General features: G+C 35.1%; 1 protein-coding gene across 3 annotated transcripts in view; it reads left to right on the top strand.

Annotated features, from left to right (window-relative positions):
* The window catches only part of LOC132704780 (follicle-stimulating hormone receptor), a 147,869-nt gene that overhangs the window by 98,834 nt on the left and 29,887 nt on the right, over positions 1–19,148 (top strand). Inside the window, exons 4-6 of one of the 3 annotated variants that reach the window (XM_060675020.1) lie at positions 9,344–9,415; positions 16,413–16,484; positions 18,647–18,790. In XM_060675020.1, coding sequence (XP_060531003.1) covers positions 9,344–9,415; positions 16,413–16,484; positions 18,647–18,790 — 288 coding nt within the window. Of the gene's footprint in view, positions 1–9,343; positions 9,416–16,412; positions 16,485–18,646; positions 18,791–19,148 lie in introns of those variants that run through there. The other 2 variants (XM_060675021.1, XM_060675024.1) reach the window with 2 other exon arrangements.

The raw sequence follows: 19,148 nt of genomic DNA, 5'->3' as shown, positions 1-19,148 counted from the left end.
TCTGTCCTTTGCGTTTTTAATAATTTCCTCTCTCTTTTGCGTTTTTAATAGTTTCCTCTGTCCTTTGCGTTTTTAATAATTTCCTCTGTCTTTTGCGTTTTTAATAATTTCCTCTGTCTTTTGCGTTTTTAATAATTTCCTCTGTCTTTTGCGTTTTTAATAATTTCCTCTGTCTTTTGCGTATTTAATAATTTCCTCTGTCCTTTGCGTTTTTAATAATTTCCTCTGTCTTTTGCGTTTTTAATAATTTCCTCTGTCCTTTGCGTTTTTAATAATTTCCTCTGTCTTTTGCGTTTTTAATAATTTCCTCTGTCTTTTGCGTTTTTAATAATTTCCTCTGTCTTTTGCGTTTTTAATAATTTCCTCTGTCTTTTGCGTTTTTAATAATTTCCTCTGTCCTTTGCGTTTTTAATAATTTCCTCTGTCCTTTGCGTTTTTAATAATTTCCTCTGTCCTTTGCGTTTTTAATAATTTCCTCTGTCTTTTGCGTTTTTAATAATTTCCTCTGTCCTTTGCGTTTTTAATAATTTCCTCTGTCCTTTGCGTTTTTAATAATTTCCTCTGTCCTTTGCGTTTTTAATAATTTCCTCTGTCTTTTGCGTTTTTAATAATTTCCTCTGTCTTTTGCGTTTTTAATAATTTCCTCTGTCTTTTGCGTTTTTAATAATTTCCTCTGTCCTTTGCGTTTTTAATAATTTCCTCTGTCTTTTGCGTTTTTAATAATTTCCTCTGTCTTTTGCGTTTTTAATAATTTCCTCTGTCTTTTGCGTTTTTAATAATTTCCTCTGTCCTTTGCGTTTTTAATAATTTCCTCTGTCTTTTGCGTTTTTAATAATTTCCTCTGTCCTTTGCGTTTTTAATAATTTCCTCTGTCTTTTGCGTTTTTAATAATTTCCTCTGTCTTTTGCGTTTTTAATAATTTCCTCTGTCTTTTGCGTTTTTAATAATTTCCTCTGTCTTTTGCGTATTTCATAATTTCCTCTGTCCTTTGCGTTTTTAATAATTTCCTCTCTCTTTTGCGTTTTTAATAATTTCCTCTGTCCTTTGCGTTTTTAATAATTTCCTCTGTCTTTTGCGTTTTTAATAATTTCCTCTGTCTTTTGCGTTTTAAATAATATTCTCTGTCTTTTGCGTTTTTAATAATTTCCTCTGTCTTTTGCGTTTTTAATAATTTCCTCTCTCCTTTGCGTTTTTAATAATTTCCTTTGTCCTTTGCGTTTTTAATAATTTCCTCTGTCTTTTGCGTTTTTAATAATTTCCTCTGTCCTTTGCGTTTTTAATAATTTCCTCTGTCCTTTGCGTTTTTAATAATTTCCTCTGTCTTTTGCGTTTTTAATAATTTTCTCTGTCTTTTGCGTTTTTAATAATTTCCTCTGTCTTTTGCGTTTTTAATAATTTCCTCTCTCCTTTGCGTTTTTAATAATTTCCTTTGTCCTTTGCGTTTTTAATAATTTCCTCTGTCTTTTGCATTTTTAATAATTTCCTCTGTCTTTTGCGTTTTTAATAATTTCCTCTGTCCTTTGCGTTTTTAATAATTTCCTTTGTCTTTTGCGTTTTTAATAATTTCCTCTGCCTTTTGCGTTTTTAATAATTTCCTCTGTCCTATGTGTTTTTAATAATTTTCTCTGTCTTTTGAGTTTTTGATAATTTCCTCTGTCTTTTGCGTTTTTAAGATTTTGCTCTGTCCTTTGCGTTTTTAATAATTTTCTCTGTCGCATTTTTAATAAATTGCTCCTTATTTTGCGTTTTTAATAATCTCCTCTAGCCCAATCTAGGTGGACTCCTTAATAGTCGCTGATTTTCTTCGCCAAGACCGAATTGTTTACGCCTGTTAAGCAACATCGACTGAAATCGAATGAAAAAATTTCTAATATAAGCCAAGGACTTTTTCCAATTTGAGCTAGTATAAGTTCACTTAAATATTTGAATTTTTAATGTCCAATTCAGTATCGCTTGAAATATTAGTCTCAGATGCTGTACTTGGTTTAAAGTCTGGGACAGATGATTCCGAGGAAGTATAAACCAATGTTTTTACATTTGCTGAAGTTTTAATATTAGAAGAAGCTATACACTTCGTTATTGGATGAATATTGAATCGATTAGGTGGTGGACAAGTTCGATTTCTGTCTTCTGAAACCAGCAAATATGTGTAAAATTCTTTTTAAGTCTTATTGCGTATATCATGATAACAATAAAGATAATAAAAATAAATGAACCTTTTACACCGCGACCGGCACATGTATGACTTGAATTGAAAAAATGATCATTACCACTTTGATTTTGGAAAATGTGGTTCACTTACAGAAATTATGGTTTCGTTACATCATTTTCGTATATTTCGTTTTTAACAATATAGTATATATCAAAAAAATTGAAATGCACATTCAAAAGATTCAAGTTTGGGACTGAATCCTCCGCACCGCCGTAGTTGAATTTATTATCGAGTTAAAGTTAAACTAACCAAAACTGATTAGAAATGTCGAGGTTGGTATATTGTTACTTTTATCGTGTAGTCGAAAAGTGATTTGTCGGAGTTTATTTTTCGACTATGATGGCGGAAAGAAAATGTAAAACTTAAAGAAAATATTTTTTCAAGGTAGAAAGAAATTATTTGAAAATTATTAGTGCGAATTCGTAATTACATTTTTTTTATCGCTTATTGTAACGTGCCAATCTTCGCCACTTTTGCGAGGTATCTCGCTTATTTTTAAATAGAGAGGATTGCGGTTTTCGCGAGCTACTTTTTTATGAAACCTGAAGATGATACCATCAAAATTTTTATATTCTTCGTTTCTAAAATACCGAGTCAAATTCAAGATTTCTACTGTACGGAGTATAATAATTTTATTCAGGTGGCTTATTGGTAGAATTTCGCTATAAAACAATAATCGAACCACTCTAATTGCATGTCCTCCGCGTATCAGCTTCGAACAAATGCTCAAAAATGCCGCTTTAATCCACTCCATTGTCGCCCAATCACTACCCGTCCGCGTTTTTCCAACGTCCCAGACACATAATTCTGGAAAAGTCATCGTTCATAGCACCCAACGTCACTTCAATCACTTTCCTGCAGATTCTCGAGACGACCGTTTGCGTAAAACAAGACACGGCGGACAAAAGAAAAATGATCGTCTCAGTCATCGATTCCACAGACCGGATACATTATTAGAGTTATGTACGAAATCAATCCAATCTCCAAAGTGCATTCGGCAATATTAAAACCGAAGGAAATTAACAAAGTGGAGGGGCAGTTGCTCGCTTGCGGAGTTTTTCGATTATGCCAGAATTAGAAAATAGAAGAAGCTTAACTGTTCCGAAAAAACTCTGTTTTCGTCACTTGTATTCACACGAAGACAAACAAACCGTCAGTTCAAACGTAGCGTTCACTTGTTCAAAAGAAATGCTTAAAATTACACTATGCGCCATCTACTTTGAGGTAGCGGTACTTCAATGCTCAATATTAGTCGTCACAGTGAGGTTATATTTAATTAAAACGATTTTTTAAAGAAAAACATTGAAATTCGTTTACATAACTTATTAAACCAGCTAAGGAATGCTAGAATTCATATCCCAAAGACCAAAATCAATTGTTTTAGACGAAGTGATCTAAATTCTCCCAAGAGATGCTTTTCCCTAAATAAAAATCGCGTTGAAATCGCCGTTAATCATCATATATATTTGAGAGTTGCTTTTCCCTTCTTCTTGGGTAACCAAGGTCCAAAAATGCACACTTAGTTCTATAAACCTAAACTTATCTCTTGGAGAGCATTAATTCAGGTTTTCAATAATACCATTGTCAGTTGCTTTTCTAATAACATTGCTGTGTGGGGTTTACGTTATTTTAATGTTCTTAAAAAAGTCTAACTTCTTCAAACAATCCCTAATGGTGCCGAAATCCTTACTCTGTCTCTTGCGATTTGTTGAGTGTGGTATAATTCATTTTAACGGCTTTATGCTTAAAATTAGTCTAAACTTTCTGCAATGAAATTATTAAATAGAAAGAAATCTATTCCATGTTCTACAACAACTTAAGTATGATGTTTTCCAAATAACTCAGCTCTAGTTTACCTCTCCACACAATTAAGATTGTACCTCAACATAGACCCACGAATAATGAAAGGTTTGTCATAAAAACTCAACCATAGTGAACTTTGCACTGTATTTAATTTACAAAAAAAAATCCATGTAGTGTTTGCATGCCCTCTTCATAACAAAGTTAGCAACTGGATCATCTTACACCTTGAGCCGGGATGAATATCCGTGCAGGGTTTCCCAACTATAATACTTTAGATGAAGGGGACAATAGTGATTCCACAAACTAACCACAATATTCTGTTTTGGAAAAATTTGTTTTACTTTACGTAATTGAAACTTGAACAAAAATTGAAAAATTTTTGGTTACTCTGATCGATTTGCTGCGATTGCCTTTTTCTTGTATGTTTCCTTTTTTGAGTTGTTAAAATGTCGATTTGAAAATATTTATAAATAAAAAGAAAATAACCATTTTTTATTTTGTCCTAACCAAAATATGAAAAAGTAAAACCATTTCAAATAGAATTTTTGGTAATTTGGGTCAGATGTTTTTGCTTAATAAACAAAATTATTTGTTTTTAATATCCCACACAAAGTTTCCACATATTTTGCCCATAATATGTATCCCTAACTCTTTCTGTGCGGTATAACGTAATTAAATTTATTAGGAGCTTTGTTCGGGTAGAGAAAATCAGAAATTCTCGACAGATATTATATTATAATTTTTTTGTTGATTAACTTTGATTAACAGCTTATGATATTACGCCACAACAAACGCAATAAATAATGGTTAAATTGTACATGCGCTACCGGGATAATTTATCGGTTTGCACTGTCAATACACCGCAATGATATGTTTTACTATACCATTGTTATTATTTACGATCAGCTAAAACATTTAAACGTGTCCTATAGCTGCCTATTTCCACGCAAGTAATGAAGTGCGTTAAAATAAAGCAGACTTTAAATTACTTAAACTAAAATTAAATTATTGTTTCTATTTCCTACTCTTAAATACTCAAATATATAGCGATATAACGTGTGCCGTTTCGTTTCCTACGGATGCGAGGAAACTGAACATTCGTGCACACTGCAGTGTGTCGAATGTTCAAAGTATCGAAACTTCAGGATGCAACGGTCGAAACTCAAATCTTCTTCTTCTTCTTTAAGTGCCGTCTTCGTTGCGAAGGTTGGCAATCATCAGTGCTATTCGTATTCGTGATACAGCCGACCGAAATAGTTGGTTTGTGGTGCACCCGAACCAGTCACGTAAGTTTCTCATCCATGTGTGACGCCTTCTTCCTACACTTCTCTTTCCTTGAATTTTTCCTTGTAATATCAGTTGGAGTAGTTGGTACTTTTCTCCTCTCATGACGTGTCCAAGGTACTGAAGTTTACGTTTTTTTACCGTAATGATAATTTCTTTTTCCTTTTTTATTCTTTTCAGGATTTCCATGTTGGTCACTTTATCGGTCCATTTTACCTTACGTATTCTACGGTACAACCACATTTCGAACACCTCCAGTTTCCTTATGTCCAGTTTCTTCAGAGTCCAAGCCTCTACACCATAATACAGTACCGACAAAACATAGCATCGCACCATTCTGATTTTTAAATCCAAGCTGAGATCGCTGCCACAGAGCACTCTTTTCATTTTCACAAATGTTGTTCTCGCCTGTCCTATTCTAGTTTTTTTTCTATGGAGTGGTTATTTATATGAATTTGTGAATTGTTTTGTGCTGTTTTTGATATTATCATAAATTTTGTCTTTTTTACGTTTAGTGACAGTCCGAACTCTTCACTCGATGTATTAACTTTGTCTACTGCAATCTGTAATTCGTTTAGGATGGTAGCTCTCAGCATCGTATCATCCGCATATCTTATATTGTTGATAGGCACTCTGTTAATTTTTAGTCCTTTCGTTTCATTATTTCCTCTGAGTAAAGGTTAAATAACATCGGTGATAGCACGCACCCCTGCCTAACGCCTCGACGGATTTCTATTTCTTCGGTGTTATTCCCTTCTATTTTTACCACTTCTTTTTGATTAAAATAAAGATTCGTAATAATTTTTATATCTCTGGTGTCTAAGTTCTTCTCTTTCAGAAGCTGGATAAGTTGTTAGTGTCGGACCCTATCGAAGGCTTTGTTGTAATCAATGAAACATATATAAAGATCCTGATTCATATCCATACATCATTGGGCGAGAACGTTCAAGGCAAATATTGCTTCTCTTGTGCTTAAGCCACCTCGGAAACCGAATTTACTCTCGCTGATATCTTGTTTTAATGTTTTGTATATCCTGTGATGTATCACTTTCAGAAATATTTTTAGCGTATGACTCATTAGACTGATTGTTCGAAAGTCTGTGCATTGCCTTGCATTATGTTTTTTTGGGATAGTGACGAACGCTGATAGTAACCATTCCCTGGATATAATACCTGTTTTGTATATGGTGTTGAACATATCTGTTAGACTGTGTATGTTTTTCTCTTCTATCAATTTGAGAATTTCAGAGGGTAACTCATCAGGCCCTGCAGCTGTTCCATCTTTTGTGATTTTTATAGCATGGATGATCTCTGCGTTAGTTATTTCCGGTCCACTGTTTTCTTGTTCTGTTACTATTCTGTTTATATCTCTCTCATCATCGAATAATTCTGTTATGTAATTCTTCCATGTTCTTAGTTTTTCTTCCATTTCCATAATAATTTTGCCATTCTGGTCAGTGAGTATTGACGGTTGTCTTTTTTTCTGTAACCCTGCCAGTTCTTTTACTTTCTTGTGGACATTGAAGCTGTCGTGCTTTTCTTGAAGGGCTTCTATTTCGTCGCATTTTCTTTTGTAGAATACCTCTTTTGCTTCTCTTATCTGTGATCGGATTTCTTTCTGAATATTCTTATATGCTCCGTTGTTGTCTTTTACACCACGTCGTTCGTTTATCAAATTCAAAATTTCTGAAGTCATCCATGTTTTTTCCCTATTTTCTGTTTTGTCAGAATGGTCTTGCTCGGCTCAATTAATGCATTTTTTAAATCTTTCCATTGTTTGTCCGTGTCTTCTTCCGCTGTTATTTGATTGTTTTTGGGGGTTCTGAGGTTGTCATTGATCTTGTTTTGTAGCCTTTGTCTTGTTTCTTGTTTTTTTAGACCCGATACGTCTATACAATTTGTTGTTGGTATTACTCGTTGTTTTTTAAGTGTTATTAAAAACCGGGCTATTAGTGGATTATGGTCCGATGAGACATCTGCCCCTGCCCCTCAAATAGAAAAGAACAAATAGCTGTTTCGATTGAATGACGTGATTTTTATATTTAAAGAGAAAGACTTCGTAATTTGACAGTCGATACTAGATAGGTCTAGTCCGACTACGAGTTAGCAAAATGTTGCGCGTTTCGATGCTTCATTCAGGGCACAGGAATTCCCATGCACGCGATCAATTCTTGTTTCCACTAAAATATAGATAAATTAAGATTAATTTGGATGAAGGGCACTGCAACCCGCATTCAAAATAATATTTTTTATTAACCCGTGAGTATTTTTTGAGTATTTTTTCGTCGTTATTTATTACAGCCACCAGTTAAGGTAAAAGTTGACGTCTACCAAGTCCGATTTATCTATAGTTTATGAATGACAACATTAACAACTTCATCTTTTAAACAAGCACCTTACTAAAGTATTTTTGGCAACACAAGCATTTTAATAATTATTCCTAATACATAGTATTTCCGCAATAATTTTCTTCCATCCACATTTCCTTTTATATGACATATAATCCACAGTGCTTTGTACAAGTAAAAGCGTGTAAGAATAACACTTTGTATTTTAATGACGAATGCACATTACTAGGAGTTCCCAGTATTTTTTTCAATTAATGTGAAATGTAGTTATTTAGGACTTCAAAAACTGCCAAGAAAGGTCAAATGCCTACTGCAAATTTAAAATATATATTGTTATTTAACACTTATTGGTGGCTTCTATTAACGTATACAAAGGTAAAGGCTAGCTACCGAAAAAATATAAAAAACTTGCCAATTTTTGATGAAGGGTGGGCCCAACAATTTGGCTAATATCGCCAACGAATGTAAAATCATTTTTTACACCTCTTTCCCAAATTTTAATTCTTTCGTAGAGGGGCTTGTCAAAAAAATTGCTGATACCACGCTAATTTACCTTGTGGCAAGTCTATTGTATAAGTTCATTCGGTCTCCTTCAATAACTTGAAAATAAATTATTTATTAACCTACGAGCTACAACTACTATAAAATGATGTATCAATTTGAAATAAGTATTAAATTCGATATTTCGATATAAATCGTTGGTTACAACCTAAAAATTATATTGTCCTTTTTTATATGTAGTAAATGACAGAGCAAATACACTTGACAAACATGCGGCCACCAATGCAGCGAAAAAAAAAGGGCGACCAGAGTGTATATTATAAGTTCCAGCCTGATTGGCGTTTAAAGAAAATTAAAATCATTAATCTTGCGCCTCGAAAGTGACACGCGGCCCGGATAAATTACATTTAAATAAAACTCCGGGACAAAAACTAAAACCGCTCATCAATCGTTGCCGTTCTTAGGCACGGCACTGCGGTAGACGCTCTAGAAATACGCGGCTCTATTTCGGCAACAACTGCGGGAAATTAAAAAGAATTGCACCGAGCGCGGCGCTCGTTAACTGAATTAATTTAATATCTGCAAAGTTTCAGTTTTAAAATAAGTAGTCAGACCTTGAGATAATAAGTGCATGACGGTTATAGGGGGTTGTCTAGACGCTCCCCGCGTCTACTAAATGGATCCCCAAGACGAATTTAATAAGTTTTGCGACCTTGCGAAGTTCCTACCGAATTTTCTGGGGTAACTTTAAGTTTACATTAACTAACGTAACTTTATGTCGACGAGTAATATGGTGTCGATTTTTTAGCTAATGAAAGTATGTATTTCAATGAACGCCGAATTAAGGAAAGAATTTACTATTAAAAAAAAGTGCTAATAAGGTATTACAAACTTTTTTATTAAAATTGCTAATCAACATATGACAATGTTTACCTCTATAAGCCTAGAATTTTATATATGGTCTCCTTTTTGCTCTGCCATAGTGCTAAGTTTTATACTTTGTCCCTGTTGTTCAGTTCCTGAACAAACAGAAAAATGAAAAATGTGAAGAATGTTGTGGCCGACATTGGATTATCATAAAAAGAAAAGCATCACGTGATTACTTTAACCTGCATTGCGCACAAATTTTTCGATGAAATTGCAAAGCAAAGCATTTAAAGAAAGTAAACCTTTTAATTCATACGCTTGGTTTCAGGATCCTCTCAGACAACAAATTCGAAGACATCCACCCGAAGTCGTTTGCCAAAAATCCTCAACTTAAAAGACTGTAAGTACCTTTTCATATCGCATTAATATTTTATATACCGCTGCGGGTGCTCTTAAGTTGTTGTTATCTGTCGCGTCTCGTTTTGTACTTCGCAGTCATCTGTCGCCCGTATCCTTTTTTTACTGACCATCTTCTAGGACGTAACTCATTCGGGCGGAAAATATGTCACCTTTTCCATTCAAATATTTGTTCCTACAAAAAAATTCTGACTCATGTCTGCCGTCGGGACGTTGCACAGTACCGTGAGTATATGGGAACTTTGGACAAAAATCATAACTCAAAAACGATTAAAGACATTTAAGTCAAATTTGGTTTGACTTAATGATTTTGAAAACTACCCCTTTTCATCCCTTAAGTACGATTTTATTTAAAAATCTAAAATTACTGGTGTTAAAGATGGTAAGTTTAAGTTTGATTAGATGAAATTCAGTCAACATTTGATTTACTTACACATTTATGAGCGTTTAAAAAGTAAAACGAGTTATAATTATAAGTAAGTATTAAAACTAAAGTTATTCGGAATCAGTGAGCTCTTCCTCTGAACTTAATTCTACATCTAACGGAATTGAAGGCTCCTCTCACACTTTTATAAACTTTTCAACCTCTCCGTCTGTTTTTGTTCCCTTTTTTGTAAAAATTTTAATATGTGAGGTTCAGAAGTTAATAAAAGCCTTCTAATTAAAACATAGTTGGAGTCTACTCTTGAGCATTTAAGGGACAACCGGTTTTTCCTCACCTCTTTATGTCTCAAGCGCATCTTCTGATAATTGTCCTATTGGCAAGGAAAAGTCACCGATTATTTCACACCCGTGAACCAGTATTTTATGGACGCTACTGGGCATGTTGTACCACCGACAAAGTCTGATATACAACTCTCGCGTTTCTGCCAATAATTTTTTTAATTTATCCTTTTCGATTCCTGTAATCTCTGCACCAAGATCGGGATTCAGGAAGAATTTTCTCGCAGTGTTTCCATCATTCGCCATATGCTGGCTTCGGTTTGTCCACTAAAAGGCCCGTTTTAGATTTAAATTTCTCTTGTATTCGTTTTTTATTTGCCTCAACTATTGCCTTGTTTTAATTGCCCTTTACCTGCCATGATCTGATGGGTAGCCGATAGGCTATGTGTAAAATGCACTCGAAAAACCTAATCCAACACTGCAAAGTGGACAAACCGAAGCGATAGTTCTCCACATTACGTACCCTATTCAACGCGTCTCTTGTGTTCATCTCCTTTGGAGTTGCGCCACAAATTATGCATTCGGACCTGGCATTCGTATCGGATAGAATATTGGCCACACTTCCGTCCATCATTGTCAACAGTGGCTCATAGCTAACTTGACATTCTTGACAACAGAAAATTACTTTGTAGTTGGCTGATTTTTTCATTCATTGCCTGCTCTTCTTTCCGGACCAGCTCTGCATTTTCTTTTTGAAACATAAATTTTACAGGCCTGCAGTAAAGTGTGGATGAGGGCCTTGAGTTAACCCACGCACCTTTGCCATTTTTTAGGCCTACCAATTTTAAAGGCACTAATGCTATCAAGAACAAATATTCATCAGTACTGGACGCATCTGTAAATTTTTGTTTATACTGGCTGTGACCAGAACTGCCGTCTAGCCCCCATTTGCAGACCAGCTTAAATCGACTACTATCGTTGTCTAAATTTGCGATATTAATTATACTTTGTGCTGTTAGTTTAAGAAGTTCCTGAAGGTTTACCTCAGCTGAGTTTTCAGTAACAGTAACGAATGACGGTAACAGCGCATCTTTAGCTTGGTTCAACTTATGTAGGCTGGGAAAACAGTTTGGGTGAACAGCATTGACCGTAGTTCTTAACACCTGATATTTATTTTCAGACAGATCTAGGTCTAGGTAGAGATCTAAAGCTTGATCGGCACTTAACGAAGAAATTTCGCCGTTAATTGTTTGTTGTGTTGAATTGTTAATTGCAGCTCATCTGACGTTCTGCTAGATGCAAGTTCCGCTACTCGCCTTTTCTTTGTCTTCAACGAAACTTCATCAAAGGGCTTCATCGGTCTTCCACGGGGACGACTAGGTCCAGGCCTGTCTTCTTCTATTGTTCTAAACGTTAATAAACCTTCGGGCAGTTGTAACTCTTGCTGCAGCCAAGCCTCGTTTCGTTGAGAAAGTCTATTCCTGCTTCGACAAACTTTTTCCCATTTTGAGCTTAACTTAAGACATTAGAGCCGACTAACCTTCATGAGTTGCTCACGAATCTGTTGAGATCCCTCGTCTAGTGAAAGAAGAGACACAATTTTTTCAAATAAAGCGTTAACTCTGTTGGATTTTTTCCTCTGACACCATACTCCACTCCTTCTGAAAAAATGTCACAGTAAATTTATTCGCAAGTTTCCGCAAAAGACCGCACTTAATATGAAAGTTTATTGACCTAGCAATAATTAAAACTTAAAACCAAAAAGAGATCTAAGGAGATTTTTTTAAAACCTTATACAAAGTTTGGAATTTATAAAATAATGCATATTTTGAGGATAGCAATCTTTAAAGCATCTAAAATAAAGCAAAAGTTAGCCATAGGCTAGTTTATGCATACATTTTAAGGTACATACCTTGACCTGTGACCTCCATTGCTCACTGTTTAAAAACACTCACTCGTTTTTGTTTTCTGATGCAATTGGCATTTGTAAAAGAAAGCGATTAATGCGGTAGTTAGGGGAGCTTTTTCAGAATAGGGAATTGGGCGGGTCATATTAAGTCAACTGCGGCCAATCAGATGATTAGAATGGGCTGTTACATTGAAGCGTCCTGTAACCCATTTATTGGCAATATAAATATAGAACAAGTCGAAACTTGATTTTAATATTTTTGGATTAAGGTCACGGTACTGTGCGTTGGACAAAAAGAAGAACAAAAAGTCTCTTGCAACTCTTCTTGTATTTATATCTGCGACTTCTCTAAATGGGTACAATTTTTGCTTGCAAATATCCTCATATTACAATCAATATATCTATCTATACGAAATTACGAACGAAACGTTAATAAATATTCAGAAGAATCACATTAATTGTTTTCGAGAGACCCAAGAGAAATTGAAGAAAATATATACCTATATATAGTATATTAATCTAATTTGTTTATGGTTAGAACTGACTAACTTTTTAATAACCCTATTTTAACACCGAGTTAACATTACCAGACAAATTGATGGTTTGATTTATTATTATCTATTAGCAAAATATTCAAACAGCAAAGTTCATATTATGATATACAGGGTTTTTCACTTAAAACTCCGCACGCCAATAACTCCAAAACGAAAAGAAATATTTAATTTATGTAAAAAGTAGTCAAAGTGTGGGGTCAAGTAGATATTTCCTAAAGTTTAAAAAATTCGACGCCTGCAAAGAGCTGGGCGTCGCGACGCGTCGAAAAATTATTCGATTGCAGAGACTTTGGAAATACGCGCATACAAAAGTACATATTATTTAAAAACTTTTTTGTTATTTACTCAAACTTATTTACTTTACCCGTTTCTAAGTTATACCGATTTAAAGTAAACATTTCTTGATTAATAAAAAATGTGATTAACGCTTATTTGTACAAGTATGCCATGAATGTTAGTTACTATGGCAACCATTGTTATCGCAGTTGTTTTAAGTGCAATTACAAACGTAAGTTGTTATTGCTGTATCAAAAATTTGTCACTTTGTCACAAGAAATATCCAAATTTGTTCGGTTTAAAAAAAACTAAGAATTATTATGTGAAAATGGTGCAATTTAGCAATGAGGAAAAAGTAGACATGTTACTGGTGTTTGGAGAATGCAGATGCAATTGTAGAGAAGCAAAAAGAGTTTACGCACGGCGTTATCCGCATAGAAGAGTCCCCGATGCAAAAACCTTTTCAAGTTTATGTAAAAACTTAAGAGAATATGGCAGCTTCATAAAACCTAAAAGAGATAGGAACAGGACGGCTACAAATGATGAAAATACTGCTGATAATAACCCCAAGATAACCCTATCAGAGATAAAAGAAAATACCGGTGTTACCATAAGTTCTTCGTGGAGAATTCTACATAGAAACTCTTTTCACCCGTACAAAAGTAAACTAGTTCATAAACTAGAACCAGGCGATTATGCTAGAAGAATGTATTTCTTAGCGACATTGTCCGATTTGTATAGCCAAGATGCAAATTTTCTCTCGAAAATTTTATGGAGCGACGAAAGTCGATTTCAAAATAATGGAATCGTTAATAGACACAACTGTCGTTTTTGGTCCGAAAACCATCCTCGTTGGATTACAGAAAGAGGTAACCAACGAATTTTTAGTATCAATGTTTGGTACGGCATATTAAATGGATTCCTTATTGGACCTTACTTTTACGAAGGAACTTTAAATGCAGATCGCTATTTAAGATATCTTCAAACTACACTTCCGGAACTATTAGAAGAAGTGCCTCTTGACACTAGAATGAATATGTGGCTACAGCAGGATGGAGCGCCTGCACATAATGCCCAAATAGTAACGAGGTATTTGAACCGAGAATATCCCAATAGATGGTTTGGTACTAATGGACCGGTAAGGTGGCCGGCGAGGTCCCCGGACATTACACCACCAGATTATTTTCTTTGGGGCTACCTAAAAAACGTTATCTATGAAGAACCTATCGAAGATATGGCTGATCTCATTAACAAAATTAGTGCAGCGTGTGCCGCTATCACAAGAAGGACTCTCCTACAAGTGACCCAAGCTCATCTGTTAAAAGTTTTTGATAGTTGTGTTCGAGCAGATGGACATAATTTTGAAAAAAATTTTTGAAATGTCTTATTATGTAGTTAATTGCAATAATAATTTTGGTTATTAACTTGTAGGTATTTTACTGTTTTTTCATTTATTTATCATGTTATCAGAACTAAATCGATAAAAAATAATAAATAAAATCATACTAAAATAGTTGAAATCTATTGTTTGTAATTGCACTTAAGACAACTGCGATAACAATGCTTGCCATAGTAACTAACATTCATGGCATACTTGTAAAAATAAGCGTTAATCACATGTTTTATTAATCAAGAAATGTTTACTTTAAATCGGTATAACTTAGAAACAGGTAAAGTAAATAAGTTTGAGTAAATAACAAAAAAGTTGTTAAATAATATGTACTTTTGTATGCGCGTATTTCCAAAGTCTCTGCAATCGAATAATTTTTCGACGCGTCGCGACGCCCAGCTCTTTGCAGGCGTCGAATTTTTTAAACTTTAGGAAATATCTACTTGACCCCACACTTTGACTACTTTTTACATAAATTAAATATTTCTGTTCGTTTTGGACTTATTGGCGTGCGGAGTTTTAAGTGAAAAACCCTGTATATTGCCTTATTGATATCAGTGTAAATTATTTTAATAGAGTCATATGTAGTAGTCGCAAAAATCAAATATTCTGCACCCTTTAAAAAGCAATGATAACAAATTATAAGTTTGTTTTTGAAATATAACCCTTTCGAGTTGTTGCCCTCCACTTTGGCAGTCGCGTACAGTTCATTCCGTTCGCTCGTAAATCAATCGGCTACTAGAAATTTATATCAAACGACATATCTAAGCGTGGATAATACGAGATACCATAAATACGTATCTTCGTCATTTAAAACCGTTCGACCAGTCGTCTCCGCGATCGTTAAAAGTTTATTGACGTCGTGGAAAACATCGCGGGGGATCTACGAACGCTGATTTTCTCGCACAAACTTGAATGTGGTTTACGCTAGCGCGCGAAAATTACGTTCGTAAATATCAATTTAAACGGACGAGTCGAGTCGAGTTCTATCTCGCTCTAGCTTTACGTTTCCCGTCGTTTATTGTAACGAACGATAGCGTTCGAATGGCTCTATACGGACAATCCGTGACGAAAAATACAAAAACCGAAGACATCATGAATAGAACGCTTAGATGTTGGCGACCCGGTGTTCGCCATCTTTGTACGAAATGTATTTTGATCCAGAGATCGAAAACCTGGTGTTCACCACGTTAAACGACCTTTTTTATCGGTATGCGCATCTGATCGCATCTCTACGATATAAAAATCTAGACAAAAATGTATGCGCATACTTCAGGTGTGATGCAAGAAGTACCTTATCGGCACTGAAGTATGTCTGCTACGTCTCACTTTTTAAAATATGCACGAATATTTAAAAACAAAATATTTTTTTTTCTTTCACCTGGCAACACGGAATTAATGAAAGATAATGTATGTATGTTACCATTTGATCCCAAATTTTTTCTGATGAACGTCTATGGACTTGAAGTTAATTTTTTGTAGTTAGGTCTAACTTTTTGGGTCTCTTGTAAAATTTTGATTTGAAATTTCTTTTACGAGATTTTTAACAAATATCCGATTAGTTAATGGTGTTTAGTTAAGGAAACAACACAAATTTTCATCTTTTAAAGTTGCTGTTAGATTCAATTCAAATATACTACGTGAAAAGTATTGGATTAAATAAAAATATAAGTTACAAGTAACTTGATTAATGCAGATATTAATAAATATTCAGTTTAAAAAGTTAACTTTGACATCCTGTATATTGAAAACGGAGCGTTCAAATGGAAAACTTAAAGTATAACGCAGATTGGATAAATTATCTGACTTAAATACTAAATGAATTTATTATTCTATTTCGAAAAGTCATGTAAGTACACATTTACAAGTCGTTGTCTTAATTCACAAAATGTCGTACTTTAATTAAAAGATAACCATATTTTATTTATAAAATATTCCAAAATTTTTAAAAATAAATATAAAATAAGCGACATTTTCAAATTCTCCCCAGGAAATCCACAAAAGTGTAAAAGTGGTGGCAGCCCTGAAACAGTAAAAAAAAAGGAAAGACCAAAATATAAAATTCGAGTGTCAAGTTAATCTTGTTAAACGAACTTCCTCGGCCCCCTATTTCAATAGTGATGTGACTATCTTCGTGCGCCAATGTTATATCTCTTATAATTTATACCATCTTTTTTCTTGTTTCCAGGATTTTGCAGAACTGCGGACTGAGAAGAATCCCATCTGAATCCCTTAAACACCTGGTAAAGCTTCAAACATTGTAAGTCGTTTGGTAACGTGTAACCTAGGCAACTAGGCGTGTTCCCGAAACAGAATCCTAAAATTTTGAAAATCAAAGCTATTACCAAATGCGTTTTCAGAATTTCCCAAAAATTTTTGAAGATTTTCAAAGTTTTATTTGGAAGAAAGCGGTCGCTTTTCTTAAAATGGGATCGGAGTTTGAAACAATAATTGTTTTGATACGAAGCCACGCTTTCCTTTGAGGTCCGGTTCTTCAATGTAAATTTCAAATTAACAAAACCCCACTTAGTGCACACTTTATTCTTCATTAAAAAAATTTACGTATGCTTAAAATTTTTGTACCACCTAAATCTTTAAATTAAGTTTAACTTATATTGAAGACCCGGAGCTTAAAACATTTATTGATATATACAGTCTGTCCAAGATAAGGATGTCCATCGTGGGGATATTGAAAACCATAAGAGATACGAAGATAGTTAAATTAGAAAAAAATTGCAATTAGTTTTCTCAACAGCAAGTTAGTTTAAGTTTTCAAACTTTTTTCTGCGGGTGTCTGGTATAGTTTCCAATATTAACATGAAGGACATCATTCGCTTGGGCAGACTGTATAATAAACACAATCGTATACGATTTTTTTTTCTAAAATTCGTTTGTTGTTTTTTCAAAACATAATCCCAAAATATGCAATACACGCATAGCAGTTGCGTGGAGATATCGTCTGTCCGAATTATTTCCGTTGAGATTGTTTATGAAAGCATCAACCCCGCATATATCAATCGTCCCTAATCTATATAGACGTTTTCATTTCCTTTTCTTTTGCATCGAATCGGAAAAATATATGGCGTCCCCGGTCGGTACACTTTAGTCGTTTGCGGAAAGAGGAGGATGTATTTCATCTCCCCTTGCGAGCTCCTTTGTTACGCGTCAGATCTATTTCAGGCTTCGTTTTGCCGTTGTTGATTTATTGGCTAGCTACGCGAGATTCGAATGAAAAGTCGCAACACTGACTCGCCCTTATAGGATCGGCGATCCGGAAGCACGCGAATAGGTTAACAAAGGGCTCGGCCAGTAGCGCCGAGTAAACAGGGATCAAAGGTTTTTCCAATCGCATTCAAACGAGACACGAAAATTCATAGCCAACATAAACGTAATAACATTATGAGCATGACTTACGAAGTAGGGTTACGTCGTAGTTGATCGACATTGGCTTTGGATAGAGTCGACGTCATTAGGGACGAGCCCAGTTACTTAGTCGTTTACCTAGTAATCATCTTTTGTGCATAACTTCACTAAACCCATACTTTAAAACTGCACAGGTGTTACTAAATTTAATCAAATTGCCAACCATTTATATTTTACTATATAGTACAGTCAGTCATTTACAGAAATGAGTAAGTATCAGGGGTTAAAGTAGAAGAAAGCAAGGTACTTTTAACAACTGAAACTCCCAGATAGTTAAAGAAGAAACTAATACCAAACTCAGCTAAACAAATAAAAGAGAATAACTCAACACCAAGTAACTCGTTCAAAGTCGAATTGTACAGAGCCCGAACTATAGTGACCACGAAACAAATCTTCTTAGCGAAAACAATATGATGGCTGAATCTGAATTCTAATTAAATACACTCTCACCCATTAGAATTTTTAATCAGGCCGTTCCCATTTTACCGATTCGACGTAAAGAAAAGGAATTGCTACGCAGTTAAGGTAACTAATCTTGACGTCTCAAAAATTTCATTAAATCCGCGTCGACCCAAATTGAATTTACATCTTGCGCAAATAATTTCCGTATCCTTTACCCGTCGAGGAGGAGGGAGAGGAGCGTCAATTTTAGCTGTTTGTTTTTGTGTTGATTGCTAGATTGTAAATAATCGTGTAAATATAACATAAGTGTCGGTTTTTGCCACGGACCTCTAAAAATATATGCCAAAGTACCACCATAGAACTTACATCGAGTAAAGTAAAATACCCAACAACAGAGGAAAGGCGGACAAAATTCGTGGTACAACACCGTTTGTATTTCTCGAGGTCTGTGGTCTGTGGTCTTGCTCGCGCACCACCCGCACAATGACTAAAGCACCCTCTAGTGCACAACTCACACGCGCACAACATTCGTATAACCTTTGACGCGTGCATATGTAATAAAAATGTATTCCATCCATATCATTCTCGCCGAGACAGACAGGTAGGCAACAACGACATCATTCAAATAGAACGAGACGCGTTGCAGGCAGTACGCAATCTGCGCAGTCTGCGCGTCGACGGCAACTATCTGCGCAGCGTACCCACGGAAGCGCTCGCGACGCTCCCGAGACTAGAGGTGTTGTGAGTATTCCGAAGGCACACGGGGCGACACTGGCATTTGGACTGGCTATACAACGCAGCTGATTACGCTATCGCGAAGGACGTTGAGCTTCTGGCACAGTATTGCGACGCTTATCGATAACTTTCCTGCCTTGTAATGTTCTAAATAAGTAAACGGTAGATTCGTTATTAGGGGATGCGCTGTACATATTGATTAGTTCGGTCTTCGGCCCTGAGATCGCATGCCAGGAACTCCTTCCATCTCGCAATTGAAAGATCCAGTAAAACAATACCCAAAAACAAAAAATTTCAGATGATTAACGTTGTATGCTGTGTAACTAAAGGAGAATATCCCGTTTACAACAAAAACTAGTGATTT

Source organism: Cylas formicarius, unplaced genomic scaffold (genome assembly GCF_029955315.1).
Source record: "Cylas formicarius isolate icCylForm1 unplaced genomic scaffold, icCylForm1.1 PGA_scaffold_7__23_contigs__length_41026272, whole genome shotgun sequence".
Taxonomy (NCBI): Eukaryota; Metazoa; Arthropoda; class Insecta; order Coleoptera; family Brentidae; genus Cylas; species Cylas formicarius.
This window is presented reverse-complemented; position numbering and strand designations above follow the sequence as displayed.